At 42.9% G+C, this 22,514-nt stretch overlaps 2 protein-coding genes across 3 annotated transcripts in view; both read left to right on the forward strand.

The window, feature by feature from the left end:
• The window catches only part of aff3 (AF4/FMR2 family, member 3), a 37,100-nt gene extending 24,181 nt beyond the window's left edge, over nucleotides 1-12,919 (forward strand). Inside the window, exons 8-18 of the mRNA XM_066706923.1 lie at nucleotides 130-1,110; nucleotides 1,904-2,031; nucleotides 2,703-2,892; nucleotides 3,447-3,550; nucleotides 4,819-4,882; nucleotides 5,473-5,609; nucleotides 6,250-6,321; nucleotides 7,410-7,503; nucleotides 8,113-8,162; nucleotides 8,912-9,075; nucleotides 9,422-12,919. Of these exons, the coding sequence (XP_066563020.1) occupies nucleotides 130-1,110; nucleotides 1,904-2,031; nucleotides 2,703-2,892; nucleotides 3,447-3,550; nucleotides 4,819-4,882; nucleotides 5,473-5,609; nucleotides 6,250-6,321; nucleotides 7,410-7,503; nucleotides 8,113-8,162; nucleotides 8,912-9,075; nucleotides 9,422-9,543 (2,106 nt within the window). The 3' untranslated portion in view covers nucleotides 9,544-12,919. The remainder of the gene's footprint in view (nucleotides 1-129; nucleotides 1,111-1,903; nucleotides 2,032-2,702; nucleotides 2,893-3,446; nucleotides 3,551-4,818; nucleotides 4,883-5,472; nucleotides 5,610-6,249; nucleotides 6,322-7,409; nucleotides 7,504-8,112; nucleotides 8,163-8,911; nucleotides 9,076-9,421) is intronic.
• Nucleotides 12,920-17,304: 4,385 nt separating this feature from the next.
• The window catches only part of rev1 (REV1 DNA directed polymerase), a 48,308-nt gene continuing 43,098 nt past the window's right edge, over nucleotides 17,305-22,514 (forward strand). For both annotated transcript variants that reach the window (XM_066706924.1, XM_066706925.1), the window contains exon 1: nucleotides 17,305-17,631. The gene's annotated coding sequence lies outside the window, so the exon portion shown is untranslated. The remainder of the gene's footprint in view (nucleotides 17,632-22,514) is intronic.

Raw genomic sequence — 22,514 nt, forward strand, 5'->3', positions numbered from 1 at the left:
GTACCTATTCTGCTCGGTCTTTTCTTTACTCCAGGACACCCCTTTAAACAGTCCCACACTGAAATGGGTGTCTACAATCTGTAAGGTTACTGCACCTTTTTCTAATTTATTTGAATATATTTCTTCCAGGCAGAGCAACCGTCGTCTACCCAGTGGCAGCTCGATGAATGGTTGAAGAAGGTGAAAAAGAAGGCCTCCAGTAACCACGTCCCGAAGAGCCAAACTCCCAGCATTAAAGAGGAGTCTCCCAGCCCTTGTGAGTCAGAGCAGTCAGACTGCAGGCTGTCCCCGATACAGTGGGGAGACCACAGGGAGAACGAGAGCAGCCCAATCACAGACTGGCACAGACCCACGCCCTCGCCCAGGGCAGAGCATCACACCGTCAACAGGCAGAAGCCGTCACACCACTCCGACCAAAACACTCAACGCAAGCCACTCTGGGAGAAAGACGAGAAGACGGCTGAGGGGGGTGGCGAGAGAGAGAGGCTGAGGTGCTGGGGCGGCTCTGAGGGGCAGAAGGAGCCAGAAGCGGCCTCGCCAGAAGTGCAGCCCAAACAGAGGCCTCACACCAACAGTTCCGGTCAGCACCAGGACTGGGTGGCCACCCACCAGAGGAGGAAGTCGGCCCACGGCACGTCACGACCAAGGAGGCCGGCAGAAACCAAACCTCCCTCCCCACCCCCTCCTCCCTCCTCCTCTTCCTCCGCCTCTTCCTCCTCGTCCTCCTCGTCTTCCTCCTCAGATTCAGACTCGGAGCGTAGCCCGCCAACAGTAGCCAAAGTCCCAGCCGACTCCACATCCAGCGGCGAGCGACAGAGGAGGGCCCACAACAGCAGGCGTCACCCTAAGGGCAGCACAGAGCGCCCAGGCACCCACTGCCCCGAGGAACAGCTCTACACCCTTGTGCCTTTCGGGCGGAACAAGCTTCCCTCCCACATCTGCCGCAGCCGGGGGCTAAAGTCGCTCCTGGTGAAAATCGACTTGGCTCTGCTGGCCAGAGTCCCCACCTTGTACCCAAGGCACTCCCCAAGCAGAGCGGCCCACAGGGGGACAATGAGACACTTAAACCCTGCAGATTCAGAGCCTGTTGACAACCGGAGGAAGCGTAAGGTACGTCAGCACAGCTCTTCCAGGAGATTTTGTGGTGTCTGACTCATTTTAAGAGCTTAACGCAAATCAAAACCCTGACCCACCCACCAATCACAAGTTCCAATTCCAGTATTTAATGGACTATTTTTTGTTTTTTTGGATCTTATTTCTTCCCAATACCCCCTGTCATCAAGCACTGACAGGATGGTTTAAGTTTTAGACTTAAAGAGTAACTTCACACTTTGTTTGTTGGTGATCATCAGTCCGTGTTTGGTTACTTTATTTCTGAGTGAATGTGCATCAACAGAAACAAAGAGCATGTGTTTGTTTTTCTACTTCATCACTACCATCATTACAACCATTACAACACCAGAGTCAGCAGCTAAATCCTGACACGGATTTTCACTTTAATTGAAGATCTTAACCTTTATCTAAGTCAAGTCAGCTGAGACAACAGCCACAATATATCTCCAACGCCCTGGCCAAGAAATTCACCATCTCCAACATTTCAGACGTAAATCAGCCAACACTGATTTTAACTCTATACCTAAAAGCAGCCTTGGACACAAAGCGGTGTCATCTTAACCTCACATTTTCACATCTTCCCCTCATTAGCTGAATCACAGTGGACCGAGTTACAGCCACAAGTAGCAGGAGTAAATTTAATGAGCTTACTTGATCTGAAGTGGTAAGATGAAAAAGAACTGTAGCAATGCTGAAAGTGCATCCAATGGCCAAATGACTAGGCATGTTACGTTATGTCCAGCTCAGCAGTCTGTAACAGTCCGGTCTTTGCATGGCTACATTTTTACAGTGGGAAAACGGAGGATCACACAGGGACAGCAAGAGGCATCGCACGCATAAAGGCCCCACCACAGCCCTCACGGTATCCACAGAAACCACGACTTGTACGTTGACGTACGCTGAAGTCTGCCTGAATGAGTAAGTGTGCCGCTATGTCCTCCCAGGTGACTGACTCTCCCATGACTCTACAATCCCATTGACATTGCAAGGATAGCATAGTGTAAACTATGGAGCCTGGTTCCCCAAGCTATCCGCTCCAGACTGATTCTTGTTCCCCGTTTTTTATTAAATCAGTAATTACTATATACACGTACTATACATTTATTTATATATATAGCTCTGGAAAAAATAGAGACCACTGCAAATCTTTTCTTAAATCAGCATCTCTACATGTATGGCAGCTATTCCATTCCATTCATATTTTTATTTGGAATTTGGGAGAAATGTTGTCAGTAGTTTATAGAATAAAACAAAAATGTTGATTTTACCCAAACACATACCTATAAAAAGTAAAACCAGAGAAACTGATACATTTGCAGTGGTCTCTTAATTTTTTCCATTATTAACACATACAATGTCCTTAATCTTTTTTTGGTTTTGTTTTGTCTATCTTATCGATTATTGCTGATTTCCCTATAAAATCCACAATCCTAAAATGTGCAGAAACATCTTGGCTCCACAACACTTTACTCCCTGACACCCAGTATAAAATCCTGGGCCTCCAGGGGGCCTAGTGGGTGTTTTGTGAGAACCTGACTCAGTGAGTTTGGTCAGTCTGTGAGAGGACTAAGATTGTGCTCCTCCTGCAGCTATGCTGAGCCCTTTCCTGGCAGTGACAGGAGAGTCCTGCCCCCCCTGTCTCCACTTTCCGACGGCCCTGACCCCCTAGAGACCAATGGGGACCTGCATGCGACAGGCCGGGTGAGAGATACATGCGGCTCCAAATCCTACTACAGACAGCCGGAGAGGGAGGTGGCCTCACACACACCACAAGTGCATGTAAGTCTGAGGCTCAGAGGTCAGGTGAATAAAACCCCCTAAATTAGAAAAAACAGTTTTTCCTTTAGGTAGTGTATTGACTCCAGTTATTATCTATGGTGCCTTATTTATGACTTCCCAGATAACCAAATAATGGTGTCACCATTGTAGTACAGTAACCACAGAACAACAACTGTGGTAACACAATTTTGTAGACTCCAAGGGATATTGTCAAAACATTTGTAAAATATAACATAAAATGAGATTAATAAAAACTACATTGCAGAGAATAAACACTAAACAGTAAAGTAGACAATACAAAGAAAATGTTTATTAGTGAAAAACATACTGTATACTGTTAAAATAGACTATTTATGTCATGCAAAATTTAAATTGAAATGCCCATTTCATGTAACTGTACAGTGATCGCAGAAGATTACCAACACCATCTGCTCTGGGATAATACATTCCTACAACATTTTACTCACCTCCTACTTGTTCAAACTAAACGAGTGTAACCTGGGTCAGGAATGGTGTGTGACTCCTGAGTTTGTTTTCTTGGGATTCTTGTGCAGAAAACACAACAGCAGATTCCAGAGCAGCTCCACGTGTCCGAGTCCTGGGCTGAACCTCTGAGTGCAGCAGAAGGGCAGAGACCTCACCCTCCCGTCCACGATGTGTGAGTGTGACATCCACCCTGCATCTTGTTTCCCCCTCAGGGCTGGACGGAGAAGCATCTTCATCATTCAAAATGAGAGCCAATCCCCTTAAAGGTCTATTGAGCAGTATTTCATAAACATAAAATATAAAAAACATATTAACACTAACCTAAATCAACTCGTTTATTCGTTTTAGGGTTGTGCATTGCTTGTTTGCGTGACCAGTATGATCTTCATACCAAGTAAAGAAGAACAGTAGTCAGTGTTAATATTGTTTTTGCTTTATGAAATACCGGCCAGTATCCATTGAGCTCATACGGAACGAATGTATGTCACGGGGCACGTAGCGTGTATGAGTGCATTATGGTGACGTCATCCCTCTCTGAACATTGTAGAGCGTACAAATAAACTAAAATAAAAATTGGGCGAGGCGTGCCCGAGATACTAGTTGATGGGCTCTGATCGCACATGTTACATTCACCTCTACCTCAATATAACACGATCAGATACAATGTGAATTCAGATATAACGTGGTAAAGCAAAAATGGTTTAGAAAGTCGAAACGCAAAGCCGAGCGCATTTACATTTTTAAACTTTTACTCCGATTTTCATTTGCATATAAAAATCTTGTTTAAAGTTATAATGTTGACAGTTTAAATCCGTTGATTAATTTTACCTTTTTTAGCTTTGTTTGAACCTTTTCTATAAGTAAAAACTCCCATCTCCAAAATGTTTCAAAAGTTAAAAGTTAATAGTTAACAGTTCATATTGCTTAACAATCTATGTATAACATAGGGCTAAGTGACAAAGTGGTCATGCTCCTATTTACTAAAATACCAAAAACCTTTTTTACAACAATTTGTAAGGATGTGTAATTTTAAAGCACTGTCTGGTATTTTATGTGAATTTAGCATTTTCCTAAGCATTACACGCAGACCAAACGAGTGATTGTATGATTACATTTTACAATGTTTTGCTCCCGAGAACCACATTATTACAGGGTAGAGGTGTGTGTGTGTGTGTATATGTGTAATATATATATATATATATATCAAAATGTGCGATCGCTCTCTTACTCATATGCCCCTTCTTGGTATATTTCAAATATGAGTAATAAACTTTAAATATATTGTAGTCTGTGAACCATATATTGAATTGACCAATACTATATTGTGGCAACTGCCCTCACCATATTTTTCCAACCTATGAAACTGATATCTGCATTACAGACTAAAATGTTAGAGTTCCAGCATTATAGCATTTCTTTGTCTCGTCCTCTCTGCATCAGATTGCACCTCGCTGATTATTACATGCAAGAAGCTAAGAGGATGAAGCACATCGCCGATGCCATGGTGAGTGCCAGAGACCTTGAGACACTAATTAGAGCTCAGAAACATTAATAAAAGATGCGCAGCAGCACGCGCTGCTCTTAAACGTGCACTGAAATTAGGTGGTAGAAGGGGGGGGGGTAACAAGATTGATGTGTGATATTTTGTTTTCAGCAAGCCAGTGTCGGGTCCCCTGGGTCCCTTTCGCCCAGGGCGCTGGGAAGATAACAAATAGAGGAGATTATACAACCCCAGCCTCCCCGCAGCCTGAGAAATGAGCTGAAGGTGTCTCAAATCCAGGCGTGCCCGTTCTGATTTCGTCAGCTTGGCTTCGCCACATAGCTCAAGCAGGACTTCCCACAAAAGGGGCACTACATTCAAAGCAGTAGGGTCCAGAATAGAAAAGTCTGTAGCTCATGAGATTAGTGATGGCATAATAAGGAACCTGAAGGGGCAAATGACACGGAGGTAGTGGTAGAGTTGGAAACACAGTTGATGGGCCAGGACTCTCTGCTTGGTCACGTGATGCGTCTCCTACCTCTCTCATCGTGCACACAGACCACCGTAGCAGGGAGCCTCACCCTTATTTATGTTTTTTTGCTCTGTCCCCCAAGGACGACAAGTTTGGGAAAGCAGTGAACTACATAGATGCCGTCCTGTCATTTATGGAGTGTGGGAAGGCCATGGAAGACGGGCCCCTGGAGGACAAGTCGCCATACACCATGTACTCGGAGACTGTGGAACTCATCAGGTGAGCTAACCACCAGTAGGGGCCTAAAAACCTACTTCAGTTTTTTGTCTGTGTCTTCAGCTCTTGCTCTAGATGTTTAATAGGGGAGCAATTTCAAATGACTGTAGCCATTGAAAAAGCTATTCAGCTTAAACACATCTCCCTCTGTGGATTCATATGCTCTACAATTGTGAAGCTGGCATGTGATTCAGATTTTTCTAGGGCCCCTAGAAATAAATCCAGGACATTGTAAATGAACAGGTTATTGTATCACTGTAAGAATTCATATACATTCAACTTCAGCTGTCAAATTCAGACATTTCCCAGCATTTAGATTATAGATTTCAACAGTCAGTCACTACCTATTTGACTGTCATAATAATGACATAATAAGGAGCAAATGTAGACATAACTTGTTTGTATGTAGCTTTCTCAGTACTTACAGGTTCCAGAATAATTTTACAACAGTCTGTAGAGACAACACACACAAAAATATGGAAAAATTACTATATTTTTTTAGAATACAGGACATGACTGCATTTTTTTTTTTTGTGGGAACTGCTTTTACTGTGGTCAGGATAGTGAGATCCAGAATGGTGAATTCCTACACATTCCCTTCCACAATGTAAATTTGCTGTCTGAGCCTGCCAGTCTTCCACAGGTATGCCATGAGGTTGAAGAGCCATTCAGGCCCAGGGGCCACTCAGGAGGACAAACAGCTGGCAGTGCTGTGGTGAGTCAATAAGACACCCTTGGCCTAATTTTCCCAAGGTTGGTAAAGGATGTAATAAGTAAGGGCAATAGGTTATTTTAAAGTTACTTAAACATACTTACAGCTTACCTTCTCACTCAAAATGGTAGCCAAAAGCCCCCATATATAATCTTAATTTGAACATAAATTAAATTCCTCCTGCTGTCTTTCCTGTTGTACTGGGGTTATATGGTCGTTGTTGTTCTAGTGTCTCGGGCACAAAGCTGGGGCACTCCCTTTGAGTTTTTATAACAAAAGTTTTACTGCAAAGAAATAAATCGCTAGTACTACTGCAGCTGAAAGCAGAACAGACATTAAATAACATATGAAGTATATTTGTTTGTTTGTTTATTGCAATTTAGATTTTGAAATAGTGCCCCAGGAGTACATTCGTCAGCTGTAGTGCCCACCGAGACAATTGAATTAGAAACTTTATATGACACATTTCTCCACTCGAATAAAGGAATGGTGTGTACTCTACTGTACCTCCGTAATATGTCATCTGGCAATTCTGTGGGTATTTTTATTACCTCTGCTGATGGGCTGAATACTAAATCACATATTGTTTGCTCTTGAAATGACTTCTCGGTGTCACTTCACAGCACGATAAATACACGAACATTTTTCTGGCCCGGTGTTGTTTTTCTCCTATATCTTTCAATCCCAATTAATGTTGTATAAAGGCGGGTTCGGCAGTAAACCAACAAAGAACTGCTGCATGCTACCAATGTTTCACTGTATATCAGGGACAAGATTTAGAAAGCAAGGTTAGAAAATGGTTTTATACATCATTCGCTGTTGGCACACACAGGCCCTTCAGCAGGAAAACTGAACTGAACGTCCGACTCTATATTAGTAATGACTTTATTTGTAGGAGGATAGCTTGTTTGTGCGATTTCCATTTCGGAAGACTCTGTTGATTTTAGTATGTATTTTAGACAGTGTATATATAAATGTGTGTTCGTGTGTGTGTATCTGTGAACAGATGTGTGTAGGTAAGAGACGCATTCCCGCTAAAGCGTATAAATCAAAGTTGCAGTCACTGATGCTTGTCCCCCTTTGTTTCCTAGTTTCCGGTGCCTTGCTCTTCTCTACTGGAGAATGTTCCGGTTGAAGAAGGACCATGCCATAAAATACTCCAAAGCACTGCTCGACTATTTCAAGGTAATTCCCATGAGTGACAGATCCTGGGTAACATCACAGTACTGACCTTGTCACAGAACTGGAAGGACTGTGTATTGCAAGTTTTTTTTTTTTATTATTATTTTGTTTCTAGTATGATTGTTTTTTTATTGTACAGCTATGGTATTGATAGAATAACTACATCAGGACTTAGGTTTGTTGCACACACAGTTGTAATGATTTCTGTCATGATAACTTATTATTATGACAGGTACAGCCGCACTCAGTGAAAAAACAAAGGAAAAAAAAAACACCAAGGCATTGATAAAAGCTGCAATGTGAATTTGTTTCAGAGTTTAGAGTAATTAAACAGAAAAAGATGTCAAATTTGGAATACATATTATACTTTAAAGCAAAGACACAGTGTAGGAGGATTACAGTGCAGTATATTTGAATGAATACCATATAGTGGGCTTAAACATCTAACAAAAGCTACTTGTGATCCTGTCAAGTGCAGTGCAGGTACACTCTGTTCATAACACGCTCTACACCTGACAATTGCCTGCCCCAGTTCAGTGTAATACTGACTAGGAGGCTGACTTCAGACATTGAATTGATTCCCCTCTACCTATCTTTGATTTCTCTCTACAGAGTGCCCCCAAAGCTGCTCCCATGCCAACCACATGGAGTACCGGTGGAAAGTAAGTGAAAAGCCAGTTCAGATAAATTTCCATAATCTGATTCTGCACCTCTGCTGCTATCCTTCCCGTCACTTGTTATGTCTTCTGATACATCTTCGGTGTGATTCTCTTGTGGCTAGTTATTGTGTTGAAAGCATCCAACCGGTTAAAGGAAAGAGCGCCCCAACCAAATCACGAAGAGAACAACCTTTATGGATCAGCAGCAGCCCTCTTGTCAGTGCTCGGGTAGAACTGGTGCTATAGAAAAGAACTTGCACGTCACAGGAATTAACAAGTAGAGACTCGGAACGCTGAGGAATGAAGTGAAATTAGTATTTAATTCCTAATGGTGCAGTTTAATAGACCTTTTATTCTCATTTTCTCTATGTCCAACACACAGGCAATAAAACCCCAAGAAAATGCTGAAATGATCCCATTACATGGCAGACTGAGCATTTTTAGTTTTTTATACTGGTTGTGTTTACATGCTTTAAAAAGAAAATTAGGACACTCCGGGTGCTGTCATGACTAACTGAAGGTGGTTCTAGCTCGTTACACTGTTAAATGGTTTTGTTGTATGTTTGAATACACAGTAAACAAGGAGTAACCCCATGAAACATAAGGGCCCAAAGCAGGAGTTGTAAAATGAATACAGTATTGACCAAAACACTAAAGTTACATTGTAGTTTACGTTACATCAGCATTGCTCTGTCCTTTTAAGGGCTTAACTAAATAAGTGTGACTACAGCGTGTCTGTTCTCTGTGAACAGGAGTGTGGGCGCCCCCTCGCCATTGTCGACCTCCCCCAGTTCCCTCATCAGCATTCCCCAACGTATCCACCAGATGGCAGCAAACCACCTCAACATCACCAACAGTGTGCTGTACAGCTACGAGTATTGGGAAGTGGCAGACAACCTGGCCAAAGAAAACAAAGGTAGGGCTCCTGAAATACCCAGGACTGGACTGTCTTCCCTGGGAACACCCATACTGGGACATAGCATGTTAGGGGGTTTGTTAGTGTATAGATAGAAAGATGGATGGATAGATCCCTGGTTTCTGAAAGCAATTGAGGAAAAACAAAAAATCAAATCCCACTCAAACACTGTTTAGGAGAATTACAAGCTATATTCCAGAGCCAAAAATGTTTTACTGTTATCCTGTAAACCAGTTGTCCCCAATCTTTTTATGTTGAAGAGTTACTTTAGGTTTACCCAAAATCTTACACTGTCGAGTTGTCATGCAGGGCAGTTACCATTGCACCTCTCTTCTCTGCCTTCCAGAGTTCTTCAACTACCTGAATACGTTGATTGGACCTCTGACTCTGCACAGCAGTATGGCACACATAGTCCAGTACACCAGACAAGGACTTCAGTGGATACGCATAAGTGCTCACCTGTCTTAGCCGGGGGCCCCTCGTTGACCAATGGACTGGAAAGAACACATTCCCGACACTGTGCTGCAGATACCCTCCGTGCAAATGGTTATCTGTTTTGGTTTCTGTCTTTGCTGGGAGACCACCACAGCAATTCGAAGTCTAAAACCTCTCTCTAGATTCCTCATTTCGCGTGCCGGCCTTACATCTCTGTTCTTGGCCCTCCAGGAAAACAGAGAGGGGAGAGCTGAAACCGTTAAATAAGCCATATTTCTTTCTGTGGAAAGTGCTGTGAGGAACCCCAGGGAATGGTTGAAAGAAGCTCACTCGGAGACCAAACACTGTCCATGTACTCCTGGTGTATGTGTAGACCTCTGTTGATTTTCAAAGCTTGTCTTGTCAAACTGCTTGTCCACAGCACAGACAGCAAAGCCAAAGCATGGTAGTGTGGCCTGATGTAGCCATTACTGATTGCATCGAGGAGCTCAGAACTGGAGAAGCTACTGTTGAGAGTCATGGCGAGGAAACCATGTCTGACTCTCGCCCATCCCACCCTGGTAGCAATCGGCCAATTGTGCGCCACCCTTTGGGATGCTTTTTGTATCTTTATATGATTTGCGTCTGTTTTTTTCCAAGGTTACATTTAAATTGAGAAAACAAAACAGCCAATGGGATTCTCCATACTTAAATTGATATACGACCTTTAAACAGAAATGATATGTCCATGCAGAACAAAAAGCTTTGAAAACTACCAATTGTGGATTTGTTTCCATTTTGTTAGAGAATGGATAGATGGGTGAATGAGGTTATGGGTAAGTGTGAAGACTAGGTAAGAGTTTTATTCCAGAGCAAAGGTGACAGTTATTGCATCTGAGTGGTAGAGAGATGCTGAGATTTCTTCATGTCCCACTGAAGCTCAGTTTGGTTCATGTCTAGGTCAGGTTGTCGGAATAGATTTACCAAATGCCAGATCACATTAATGTTGTGTGTATTAATAGTTAGGAATCCTCTAGCTTAGCTCATGGTTGGTTGTGTAGCAGAATTTGGGTAACCGTACAGGTTCAAATAATAGCTTCAGCTCTATTGTCTATATTCAGTTGCCTACATAGAACAGCATGAGGTCAGAGTCGCTGTCAGAGTGGGTGGCGTGTGATTCAGGACAGAGCGATCCTGTGTGGTGAAGTTCGAGGGAAGTGTAGCCACTGACATGCAGTTGTAGATTATGAATGTGACTGGTGTTTGCTATGGGTTAAATGTTTGAAATTTCTGTTTTGCGTGTGAAAAAGTGCAATACCTATACAATTCGCATCTTTCTCAAGAGAACCAAAAATGGTTTTGTTTGAAACCAAAAATGTAATGACAGGACACATTTTTTATTTTTTTTTATTTTGTGGTGATAACATATTCATACATGTTTCTGGGCTGGTTTTCTGCTTGGAGTACCAGCTGCTAAATGTATTTTAACTGCTTACTGCTTATATTAGTTTAATGCTGACTCGAGGCAACAATTAAGTTGTACTGAGAGGATAGCAACTCGTTTTATTGTTATTTTCTGCTTCAATTTTAGGCCATTTTAAATTTCAAGAAACGTTTTTTATTACCCCCTGGTGGTAGCTGTATTTTTAAAGTTTTTTAAAAATAATCACTCCAGAGGCCTCCAGAGACATAATTGATGGTGCTTACATACACATTTATCTGTACAGAGGTATTTAACTACTTTTCCTCCAAAAGAGACTGTGACGCCCCCTTCATCAATTAAACTTATCTGTGAAATCCCAGTGCAGGCTTCAACTGTGAAAACTCGTGTAATATTCAGGCGTTGTCATGGACAACTTTGGTTGCCTTTTGTCTCCAAAGATGGTATATTTATTATTATTATTATTATTATTATTATTATTATTATTATTATCATCATCGTTATTTATTTATTATTTGTTTAATGATTTATTGACACTTACCCAGGCCAACTTAAAGTTGTCACAAAATGTACACATTTCACAAAATATAATACAGTAAAAGCGCAAGAAAATATAATATTGGTCCTAGTGAAATCACATATAAATCCCTGGCTTTGTGGAGTAGTGGCATTGTGTGCTAGTTCAGGCTGCGTGGCACCCATTATAGGTGTGTCAATTCCAGTGTGAGTCGAGGAAGCGTAGGCATAAGACAATTGAATATACAGCTGACTGGAAAATGCAGTAAACAATAAGTGGCCAATTCTCTTCTACAGCTTGTAAAAAAGGAGAACAAAAGGTTACAATGAACCCTATGTGACAAATAATCATTCAGTGCCTAAACTGTGTAGTTAAATGATCTGTGATTTTTTACTCACAGAAACTATACGACTCGCAGAATGACACCAAGGCATTTACTTTGAAATCTAATTGTGTGTTTGTTTGTTTGTTTGTTGGTTGGTTTTGGATTTTCCAAAGCTAAGCCTGGTTTGGTTTGCAAACATTTTCACAACAGAACTTGGGTCACCTTTTTGAAAAGCAGCAAATCCAAAAATGTGAGTTATGATGTGCAGCTTCAACTTTTACTTCCCATCATGCCACGCTACACAAAAAGGTTGCAAAGGTTTTATGAAGACACTGGCTTTACATTGAATTATTTGTGAATGTGTTTGGAAAATCGGTTTGATATCCCTGAGATCAACTGTGAATTGGGTCTTCTCAAAACTTGCCTGGGTTATAACAAATGGAGAGAGCTGATTTAGGATGGGTTAATGTCAATTGAGTTATACAGTACTGTCTTTATGTAGGTAGGCACTATGCAGAGACTATCATAAGCAGAAAAGTCCATAGTAAAAAGAAAAGGGGTGTGTGAATATATTAAATTGACTAAATGTCAGCTGTGGTATTTAAAAGCCTATTAATTTTAGATGGTCTTTCAAATCTAATATTACATTCTGCTATTGGGTATATTTTTGCTGTTGTTGCGTGACACAGCCCAATACTCAATGATGAAAGGTGTTATTCTGAAAGGATCATGCTGAACACCTAACCTCTCAAGCTAGGGCTCCCTTGGGTCTCTTCCACCCTTTGGAAACATAACTAAATTATGTACAGAGAGGAAATGATGCAATGGATCCTAGAACTGTATTTCTTCAAATTGGATTATGAGATAAAGCTCACAGATTTTTGATAATGCAGGGCTGAGAGAACATCAGAAAGATGAACATCTGGTACAAAATGATTCCGGTTCCAGTGGATATGTGTGTTTTGTTTTGTTTGTTTTTTGTTATAAACTGCAAACATTAAGACGGTCTCTCACTGTCAGAAAATGTTGTCATTCACCTTGTCCTAAGCAGAAAATAACCAGGTAAGGCATTTGTACCTTAACCACACAAAATAAGCCTTACCTTTGTTTCCAAAAACCTTTTGTAATAAAAAAAAATATATATAAATGTATTGTGTGTGTTTACTTTTTTATAAGCAAATTCCATGTGGAATGTGAGGTTGTCATGAAGGTTCTCCTGTGAAGCATTGTTGAATCAAAATCTGCTTTTGTTATTTCTGGCAGGTCTCCCTCATCGATGGCCTGAAGCCTCTAGAAAAAAATTAAAATAATAACGTTTGACCATGGAGAAGATTCAGGTGAAAATTTTAACGACATTAGGCGACCAACAGAATACCGCAGTACACACCGGGAGAGACAACTCAATCCAAATTAGCTTTAAAAGTATGGAGCAAAGACCTAGCAATAGTCCATTCCCTCATGTCAGTTGGCATGTTTTGTCACTGTCAATATATTGACTGCCAGTCAGAATTGTCTAGGAGGTCTGAAGAGAAACCATGGCTGCTACATCACATCCCATTTTCTACAGTAAAACCTCTTCCTCACTGGATTGAGTACGTAGTCCCTACATCAGTATAAAATTAAAGCATTCTCTTTTGATATGGTGTCTTTTTCGGACTCTTTCCCGTTTTCTCTTTCTCCCTTTCTCTCTTTTCCAATAAGCCACTCTCGTCTATTCTCTCTCTCTCTCCTCTTGCCTGTTCATTTCACTCTTGCTCATTAACGCCGCCCAGGCAGCCAATAGGGAACAAGTAACGTTCTCTGCACAGTCATCGGCTACTTTACACCATGGCAACAGAGTAGGGGATCCGCCAATGAGGCGAGCCCCACGCGGTCTGACAAATGTAATCAACTCGCTGCTCGGCAGCTGATAAATGCATCTGCTCCAGATAGTTGATTTCCAAGCTCCATTTTATGTTCACAATCTCCTGCCTAGTATGTCTGTGCTTTGCATATTTTATGTACTGTATGTGTGTAGTGAATAATAATTATATAGATGATCATTGTTTCAGTAATAATCTACTCAGGCCTGCTATTTGTTATAGTATCACTGGAGTATTTAGATTACATTAAAATCCTACTGTCTAGAATTTGTTAGAAACTATAAAGGGGGAAAATACAACTTGGAAGATACTGTGTGTTGAAGTCTGTTGATACTTGGGTCCCGTCATTAGCGTAATTACTTAACTGACAGCAGCTATTAAATTAATTACATCAGGAGTCAACTCTGGTCTTTAAGGGCCACAGACCAGCAGGCTTTACAGGTCTCTGAATCACTGCCAGATATAAATCCTGAGCAAATGGTTAAATAACCAAATTAAGCACATAATTAGATAAAACAGGCAATTACGAGTTTAGCAGAAGACCATACAGCCCTTGAGTATTGGATGTGGCTGCCCTACCCATACACTGCCACTGAATCCTACTGAAATTCCTACTGTCTAAACCAGAGCACTCGCACTCTGATATATCAATGTCCTTTGATTTAATTCGTTGTAATCTAGAGACACAATGCAGCGGATATAATCAGTCTCCTTAATTTCTAATCCTACATTAGATTAGGATTTGGGAAAGGGGTTTACACGAGTGAAGAGTGAAATGTTTAATGTTGATTGATTTTGTCCTACTTCAACGGCATTTACAGTAGGTGATTTAAAAGGTGTGCTTGAATAAACCTTAGGGGCCTCTACAATGTTTTTAGGCCTGTAAATATTGCCAAATTAACTACACAAAATTAATTTCGGATTCGGGGAGACGAATATCTTATAAAAGATGGGAAGATTACATGGAAAACAGAAGCTGTAGCTCGAAGCAAGTGGAAACATCTTGGGGAGGCCTTCATCCAGCAGTGGATCCCTATATACTGATGGTGATAAAACACGCACACGTGTTTAACCCTTTCTGACGTCTTTCGACTTCAAGTGACAGCCGGTCTCTGCAGCAGAGAATTGAAAAATCAATGAACTCGACATTCAGCAAGTCTTTGTTGATCTGCCACGGTGACCACTAGTAGTTGTTAAATAATAACCACAAATGAAGACCCTTCTCCCCTTTTCATGTTTTATTCCCCTAAACTTGTTTGTTACCTCTCTAGATCCTCACACCGACCAGGCAATTGTGTGCTTCGGCATATTTTCATACTGTAGATTGGTTATATAGTACGTTTTGATATATCCAGGCAAATAAACAGAAATAAACGTTTTGTGAAATTTGCACAACAGAAAAAGTCGTACAAAAGAGGCAGACAAAGGATGAAAGCTGGTGAATCTATGAAATACCTTCCTCCTCTCGGCAGAGGGCGCAACAGCCCCTTGAATGATGGAGCTCCCGTTTGATCTCAAGCATCTTTTGTTTAATTTTGGCTTGTATTGTACTTGCTGTATCGACTGCATTATGCTGATATTTGTTGTAAAACCACTCTATATTTTCTGCAGTGTGCAAGCTGTGATGGTTCCCTGGGATGTTCAATTGGATACATTTTTCACTCAATGACAACACATTTTATTATTATTATTATTATTATTATTATTATTATTATTATGCAGATATTCACTGTCAATATTCCATTGTACTAATTATGCTGTCAATGCCATTGATCAAATGTAGTTTTGCTGTTTTTATTGTATTCTTACTATAGTGTATAGCATGAATATAATGTTTTTACTAAACCGAGCTTTGATGTTTGTAGCCATGTCCCATTCTTACACAAACATATTGTATTCTTAATATTACTCAACACAAAGAAAAGGCCCAGCAGTGCGGTGTGATTGATGGAAAACCCACAAAGCTCCTTACATTAGACGTCACACCCTATCAAAACCAAATGGCTGACAACTGGAAACATTTCAACATGTCGAGCTTATGAATGCCATGACAGATAGGTCACAGCTTCCCAAACACCCGTCCCCTAGCACTTTTTGGTGCGGGCCCCCAGCATAATTGAAAATAGCATTGGTATTGCATTTTTATTGTCCTTATCCCTCCTCTTTAGAGTGCATTCGTGTGTGTTTTGGATGCAATAAAATATATGTTGGCTGTATAGTTATTGTACTTCATTACTACAAACAGTGTGGCAAAGTTTGGGGCCCCTGCTCTGGACGGCACAGGCGCATTGCGCACGGCAGCCGCGGCTGCTTTTGTGAATGAACGCGTCCCTGGGGAGGGCAGGTGCCGGCACTTCTATCCAGCAGAGGGAGTTCAGTTCAGGAAAGCCTCGCTCGGGGGGCGGGAGGGGGGCAGCTGTGTATTTGCAGTGGGATAAAAGATCCGTTACTTTGGTGTGATCGCTTTTAATCTTGATTCAGCATCTCCCGCATCCCCATCAGGATGCAACATTTTATGATCGTCTCTCCAAGCAGACTTGTGTTAATCAAGTGACTTCAAATAGATTCCGTGCTCAATAATGGATGACTGAATTGTGATTAATTATGGATTAGCTGACACGAAGCGCTATTGTAAGCAGCTCCACAAGTGCTTTCTTTCTTTCTTCGTTTTGTATTTTACTGTATGCATTCATTCTGCACAATGGATCCGACATAGCATTAGCGTTGACATCAGCTGTTTGGTTCTTTTTGCACATGTCGCTCTTGTGCAATCTAGATTGACCAAATAGTGTATATGAAACGTATGCTTTGTATTATTACTATTAATATCAGTTATTTGCATATACAAATATATATGCCAATGTGATGGATGTGGGAATGCTCCGATTCTGGACAGTTCATTGACTTTAGGGTCGCGATGAACTTTCAGGGACACCGACTGCGGCAGTCACGCGTTCGCTGGCGCTATAATATCCCTCTGCAGTCATATTTAGTCCAATCCAGGAGGGTGCACACAGGAAATAATACTAGGTTTTGCCCCCCCCCCACCCCTTTTCATCTAAAATCACGCCGAGACCGTGCATGCTTTGATGCAACGAGAATGCAACGGCACAGACATCCCAGGACACAAACAGCCGCGCTTCTCTGAAATGAATGAATGCAAGCCGGCGTGCATTGCTTTTTAAATGAATGCCCTTGTCGTTTACACCAAAATGCATTATAGTAGTCGATCAGCACCATGTTGTCCCCGCACTGTGTCGTGGGGATCAGGGGTCAAATAACCGCAGGTGCATCTTTATTTTACCTTTTTTTTATGAAGGGAATGGGTTGCATAAGGATTGAAAACGGATCCTTTCCCAGACGGGTGGTGCAGTCTAGATTTCAGTGCAACCACTCCGGTAAGAAGAAGAACAAGAGAAATGGTCCTGCTGCAGTGTGTTAACCAGGCTCGCTGTAAAGAAAGAGAGGGAGGGGGTGTTCGCTAGTAGAGAAGCAGACAAGCCAGTCAATGAATCGCTGTGTGAGTCTGCAAGTGTGTGAAAAGAGAGGGAGCGAGAGAGAGACGGCGAGGGAGGGTTTCCCAGTCACCCGATGAGACTGGAAGGCCTGTCACCGCGCTGCGTCAGTGCAGCCACGCCGGGCGGCCGCTAGAGGGCGCAGCGAGACCGGCCGGCGGCGGCACGGGGAGTCGGTGTGACCCCGGCAGGAGGAGGGTCCGTGGCGGTCGGCAGCGAGAGGAGGAGCCGCCGGAGAGAGAGAGAGAGAAGGCGGCTGGCAATGGAGAGAGAGAGCAGGCTCATCGGGGGGATCGCTGGTCTGATCGAAGAGCCACGAGAGCAAGGCGGAGAGGGAGCTGCGAGACAAAGCCGGAAAGCGTGAAAACAGCCCCGAGAGAGGAAGCAACGCCGCCGCGGCGAGGGCAGCAGCAGCAGCAGCAGCAGCAGCGAGCGTGTGGCCTACAGACGCAGCGATGGCTGTCTCGCTTTGAGGAAAAGAGGTGAGGACGTGTTTCCATCGCTATGCCCGGGACAATAAACACACTTCGCCCGCGGACGGCGTGCTATCGCGGGGCAGATGCGACACCCCTGTCTGCTGCTGGAGACGCGGGAGGCACGGCGTCGGTTCTGGGGGGTTTCTTTTGCTCCGCTGGTTGTATTGTTGGTGTAACTTGCCCCAGCTTGCCCACACTGGCTGGCTTGCGTTTGTGCGCTTTTTTTTTTTTTCAGTATTATTTTTTAGGCCGGTGTGGGTCAGACTGTCCCACCCACTAGCCGAATCACATGGGACCGGAGCAGCAGACACAACACCGGCAGCAAAACACGGTTCCTCCGCGGTGTGTCGAGGCGAGCCGTGCGGGCTGAGCTGAGTGACAAGCGGGGGGAAAGAGCAGGACGCGTACGTGCCCGGGTAACTGTGCCCCTGACTCCGGGTACAGGGGCGAGCGCAGCGCTGTTGGAGGGAGGGCACTGTATTGAGTCGAGCTTTAACCGTGACCCTGTCTGTCATCTAGGACTTCATCCCCTGCAATACTGTGTCTGGGTCTTTTTTTTTTTGTCCGCCTGGGCATTGTGGCATATTCCTGTTTGAGAGTCGCCTGTCCTTTGTATGCATGCCCACTTCACGCACAGACCGCGGGGGGGGGACTTCATTACAGTAGTGCACACCTTTTGGAGAGGGAGCTGTCTGTGAGTGTAAATACAGGACGTTTGGAAATGCTGTTTTACAAGGCGCACAGCCGTGGGAAACGCAGCACAGAGAGGGTGTGTTTGTGTCTGCCTGTGTGTGTGTGTGTGTGAATGAGAAGGGTGTGAATTTACAGAGGAACAGTTGGTTGTTTTTTTTTTTTTTGGGCTCCTAATTATTTAGTTGTCAACTCCATCTCATTATTATTATTAGGCCTGTATCCTTACCATTGTATTTTGGGGATCATATATGTATTGTCACATGTGCAATGCATTTGATTTTGCCCTATTTGAGCTACAAAGCAACAGAAGTTGTGGATTACTCTGTGGGTAACCTCTATAAAAATCCTAAATGCAACCTGGGAGACCTTTTAAAGACTGTTTAAGAGCAGGCACATTATCTGTTCACTGGCATGTATGTTTATATATATATATATATATATATATATATATATATATATATATATCTTCTGCCTCCAGCTTAATGACCATTCTCATTTCAACAGTTCTCGGTCTAACAAGGTGTCCAGATTTCCCCCAGGCAGGACTGTGTTTGAGAGCAGAATGCCATCTCTCCTCTCGCTGTGCAGAAGTTGGATCGACACATACAGCAACAGCTCTGTGGCAGAGCAGTAGGCAATACGTTGGTTGACTTCACCCAGGGCGGTGAGAGCAGGTGAACTTGAAAATCCTCCGTCAGGACTCGACGACCCTGTCATTCGTTCACACCCCGGCTCTATCCAGACTTCTCAGTGAAGGTGCGATGAAAGGAGCATACATTTCCTGTATGGAGAGCTACGCCACGTCTGCTTTGTGTAACAAAAAGCTTCTGCATACTATTACACCTATTGTCACGGCCAACTGGGCTTCTCCGTGCAATTCAGTCCATGGGAAAGGATAATCGCCCGAGAACGGGAAACATAAGTGCCATCAGTTAGACTTGCTACAAGAGAGAGCTGCGTTCCCCCCCGACCAGGGTTTTGTGAGAAATTAAGGCCGTCAACGTATGTGCTAAGTGTTTTGCACACTGTCAACGTTGTGTATGTGAGTCTTGAGACTCGGTAAGACCTTCACAAATGCCTACGCATCTTACCCATCGAAAACCACACGCAGTCTGATGAGCGTTGGGCCTATTTGATGTGGGGGGAATGGGGGGTGTCCTGAAGCTCCTACATTGTACTGGGCTGTTGTGAATGGGCTGCAGTCACCGCCTTGATAGAATTCAGCCTCCTCTCAAAACCTGCTCCATCGTATGCACAGCTTTTGCTTTCCCTATAAGAAGGAACGATCCTTGCTCCTTCATGCCAGGCCACATAGGGTTTGCTTCAACTGCATAGAGAGAGGAGGTGTCTTTTGTGGAGCCATAGTCCTTTGCAGTTCCTCTAGGTCCTGACGTGGAATACAATTTAACCTGCTCTTATAAAGCAGATACCTGGCCCAGATAAGTCAGTCAGAGCTCAGAAACCATGGAAACTGACATCCGATAGCTCTGGAAGACCTGGGCTGCACACCTCTGCTTTGTTTATGTAGCGAATCTTAGCTTGGTACCAAATAGCAGTGAGGGTGTGGAGAGGACAAACCAGTCTCATTCCCCCCCTCTACATTTTTGGAGACCACAGGTTTTCCTCCATGTCTGCCTTATCCAGTTTGATTCAGCATGCCTGTGTGGAAGCTTTTTTTCTCCAATTTCAAGTGTGGCACAACTCTATATGGGCAGAAGTGGCATTTTGTTTTTGTGCAACTACCTGGAGGTGAATCTCGGCCAGCCACTTGCTTCATGCCCAAGAGCTTCAGTCTCAGTGAGTTCAAAATCATAGGCTACGTATAATTTCATTCTTGAAAGTGTGTTGTCAACCAATTGCTTTATTTCACTCTTTTTTGCAGTTAGGCCATTGCCAGAAAGTGTGTCTTGGTAGTAAGCCCATCGCAGAAGCATTCTGTGTAATATCAATACACACTCTTGTCACTGCTTTCGAATGATGTTCCTTCATCGGGACTATTGTTTCAAAATGGGAAGTCAAAGCAGCCTCGATTTAATCTGGTTTTACAAGTCATATGAAAGTTTGTTGACAAAAGAGATAAGACGGACGGTAAAATGTTAGGCCAAAGCTTCCCACTGGTTTACTGGGTTTCCTCGCAAAATGTCAGCCACAGTCCCAGTAAAATAAACGAATGTGCCAAGACATCAGTCTCTGTTTGCGAATACAGGCCCCATTTCTTCTAGGCATTGCTTTCGGATGCAGGATTCTGCCAAGACAAAGAAAATCTGTCGTCTTCTACTGCACATTATAACGATTTTGCGTCCATTAAAAAATGTAATTGCAGTTGGTATCAAGAATCTTTAAAAGCCGACATACAAAATAAACAGAACGGATGAGAACCAGATAACCAAATCGAGATGTGTAATGTACAGTATGTAGGGTCAAAGAAACAAGTAATTGTGGGCATTGTATAATGAAGTTCAATATGGATATAATTAAAGCACATTTATTGTTTTATTAAAGTTTATTTTACCAGGTAGTTCCTGTGAGATTAACTCATTGACAGTTGGGACCTAGCCTAAAAAAAGGCAACAGCATAGTGAGTGTGAAGAGAGGAATCCTTTTATAAGTGCTTTAAAAGCATAAAATGACAGTAGAGTTACTCTGAATTCAGTATTATATAACTAAAGCCCCACGAAAAGCATCCTAATACATGAAGCGTTACGAAGCTAAGATAATGGCTCATTCTATAGAGGCAAACGCAGGATCTGAGTGTTTATTTTCTGTCTCTCTCAGAATCAGACCCAATCTGATTAGGGGCTACTGTTTTAAGATGGCCAGCCATTCCAGGACCAAGGAGCACAGATCTTTTTGCCCTGGTTTGTGATCACTCGAGTAAAATAACCTAAGGATAGCCTAAAATGTCTGTAGAGAGAACCTAAAGGAGCCTGAACAACATGTAAAATTATGTTCTTGGGCTTTACCACATCCTGACAGCTCCTGTATGAGGTTTGACGTGCTCCTGTTTTCTGGACTGTATCTGACGTTGTCTCCTCAGAAGCATTTTCCACATGTGGTTGCGTGCAGGTTGGCCTTTGCGTGTCAGGCCTGATTTGCTGTTTTCCCATCTGCAAAGCCTGAGTGGAAAACCACAGGACTTGGGTGTCAACCAGGAGGAAGCTGCCAAGTCCCATAGAGCGAATGAGACGGAGAGGGGCCTAGCCAGAAACTCCACACTCCCGTCCTTGGGAATCTATCAACATCTTTTTTTTTATTTTTTGTGGCGTATCCCGAATCTATATTCATGTACTTTAAAGACTGGGCTTTGTATTCCATGCATGCCAAAGTTTCTGGTTCATCTGTTGGGTGGTTCCAGTGTGGAAGGGCACATAATTAACTTGACTGAAGTGATTGGCACTTGCTGTTGAGGAGTTTGTGTTGACTAATCCATGAGTAAAAATGGGTCTGGATAAGGCCAAAAAATGTGGTCATGTGGAAAATATCTTCTCGCTCACCAAGTGAATCAGTTTCCCTCATTTGTTCCCACCGTGCTGATCAATTGACACAGGGTTACTGAAGATTGGCCTTCTACTGTAGACCTCACTGGTATTGATTGGAATGGTGTCTTCGCTACCTTGCTGAGTTAGTCCTCCCAACAGTGCCATAGCAGTTATTTGTGTTGTGGATTTGCCGTGTGAGTAGGAAGCGGATATCAAGGCATTCTGCCATAGGAGGTTGTTTTCATTTATACTGTGAAATAATTGGTGGTTTCACATGACAGAAAAATGCATCGTCACTGCTTTAACTCTTAAGAACCCAGTGCAGCATGGATGTCACACACACTACCAAAAATATATGATCCCAATTTACCCGGCCTCTGTATGTGAGTTATTCCTTTCGCTGAGTTCTCAAGGGTGAAATTGTATACAAAACCCTGAGTTGGTGTCATAGATTGTATATCACTCTGATATCACAGCCTGGATTCAATCCCGTGATCAATCTGCTGCTGGCAGATCTGAAAGTAGTTTTTTTGTGTATGTGGATTTTGCTCCCCTTTTGCCTATTAACCTCGCATTCGAATGACAAGCTGTGACTATTCCCACCTTCGCTTTTGCTGCAGTCTTGTATGAAGAACAGATCTGCCACTTTACTCCAAGCGTGGAGCGTGTTTCTGATTGTGTCTGTGAGAGTCTGCCGGAGGAGGAGGTGGGGGGTGG

Source organism: Amia ocellicauda, chromosome 6, assembly GCF_036373705.1.
Source record: "Amia ocellicauda isolate fAmiCal2 chromosome 6, fAmiCal2.hap1, whole genome shotgun sequence".
Taxonomy (NCBI): Eukaryota; Metazoa; Chordata; class Actinopteri; order Amiiformes; family Amiidae; genus Amia; species Amia ocellicauda.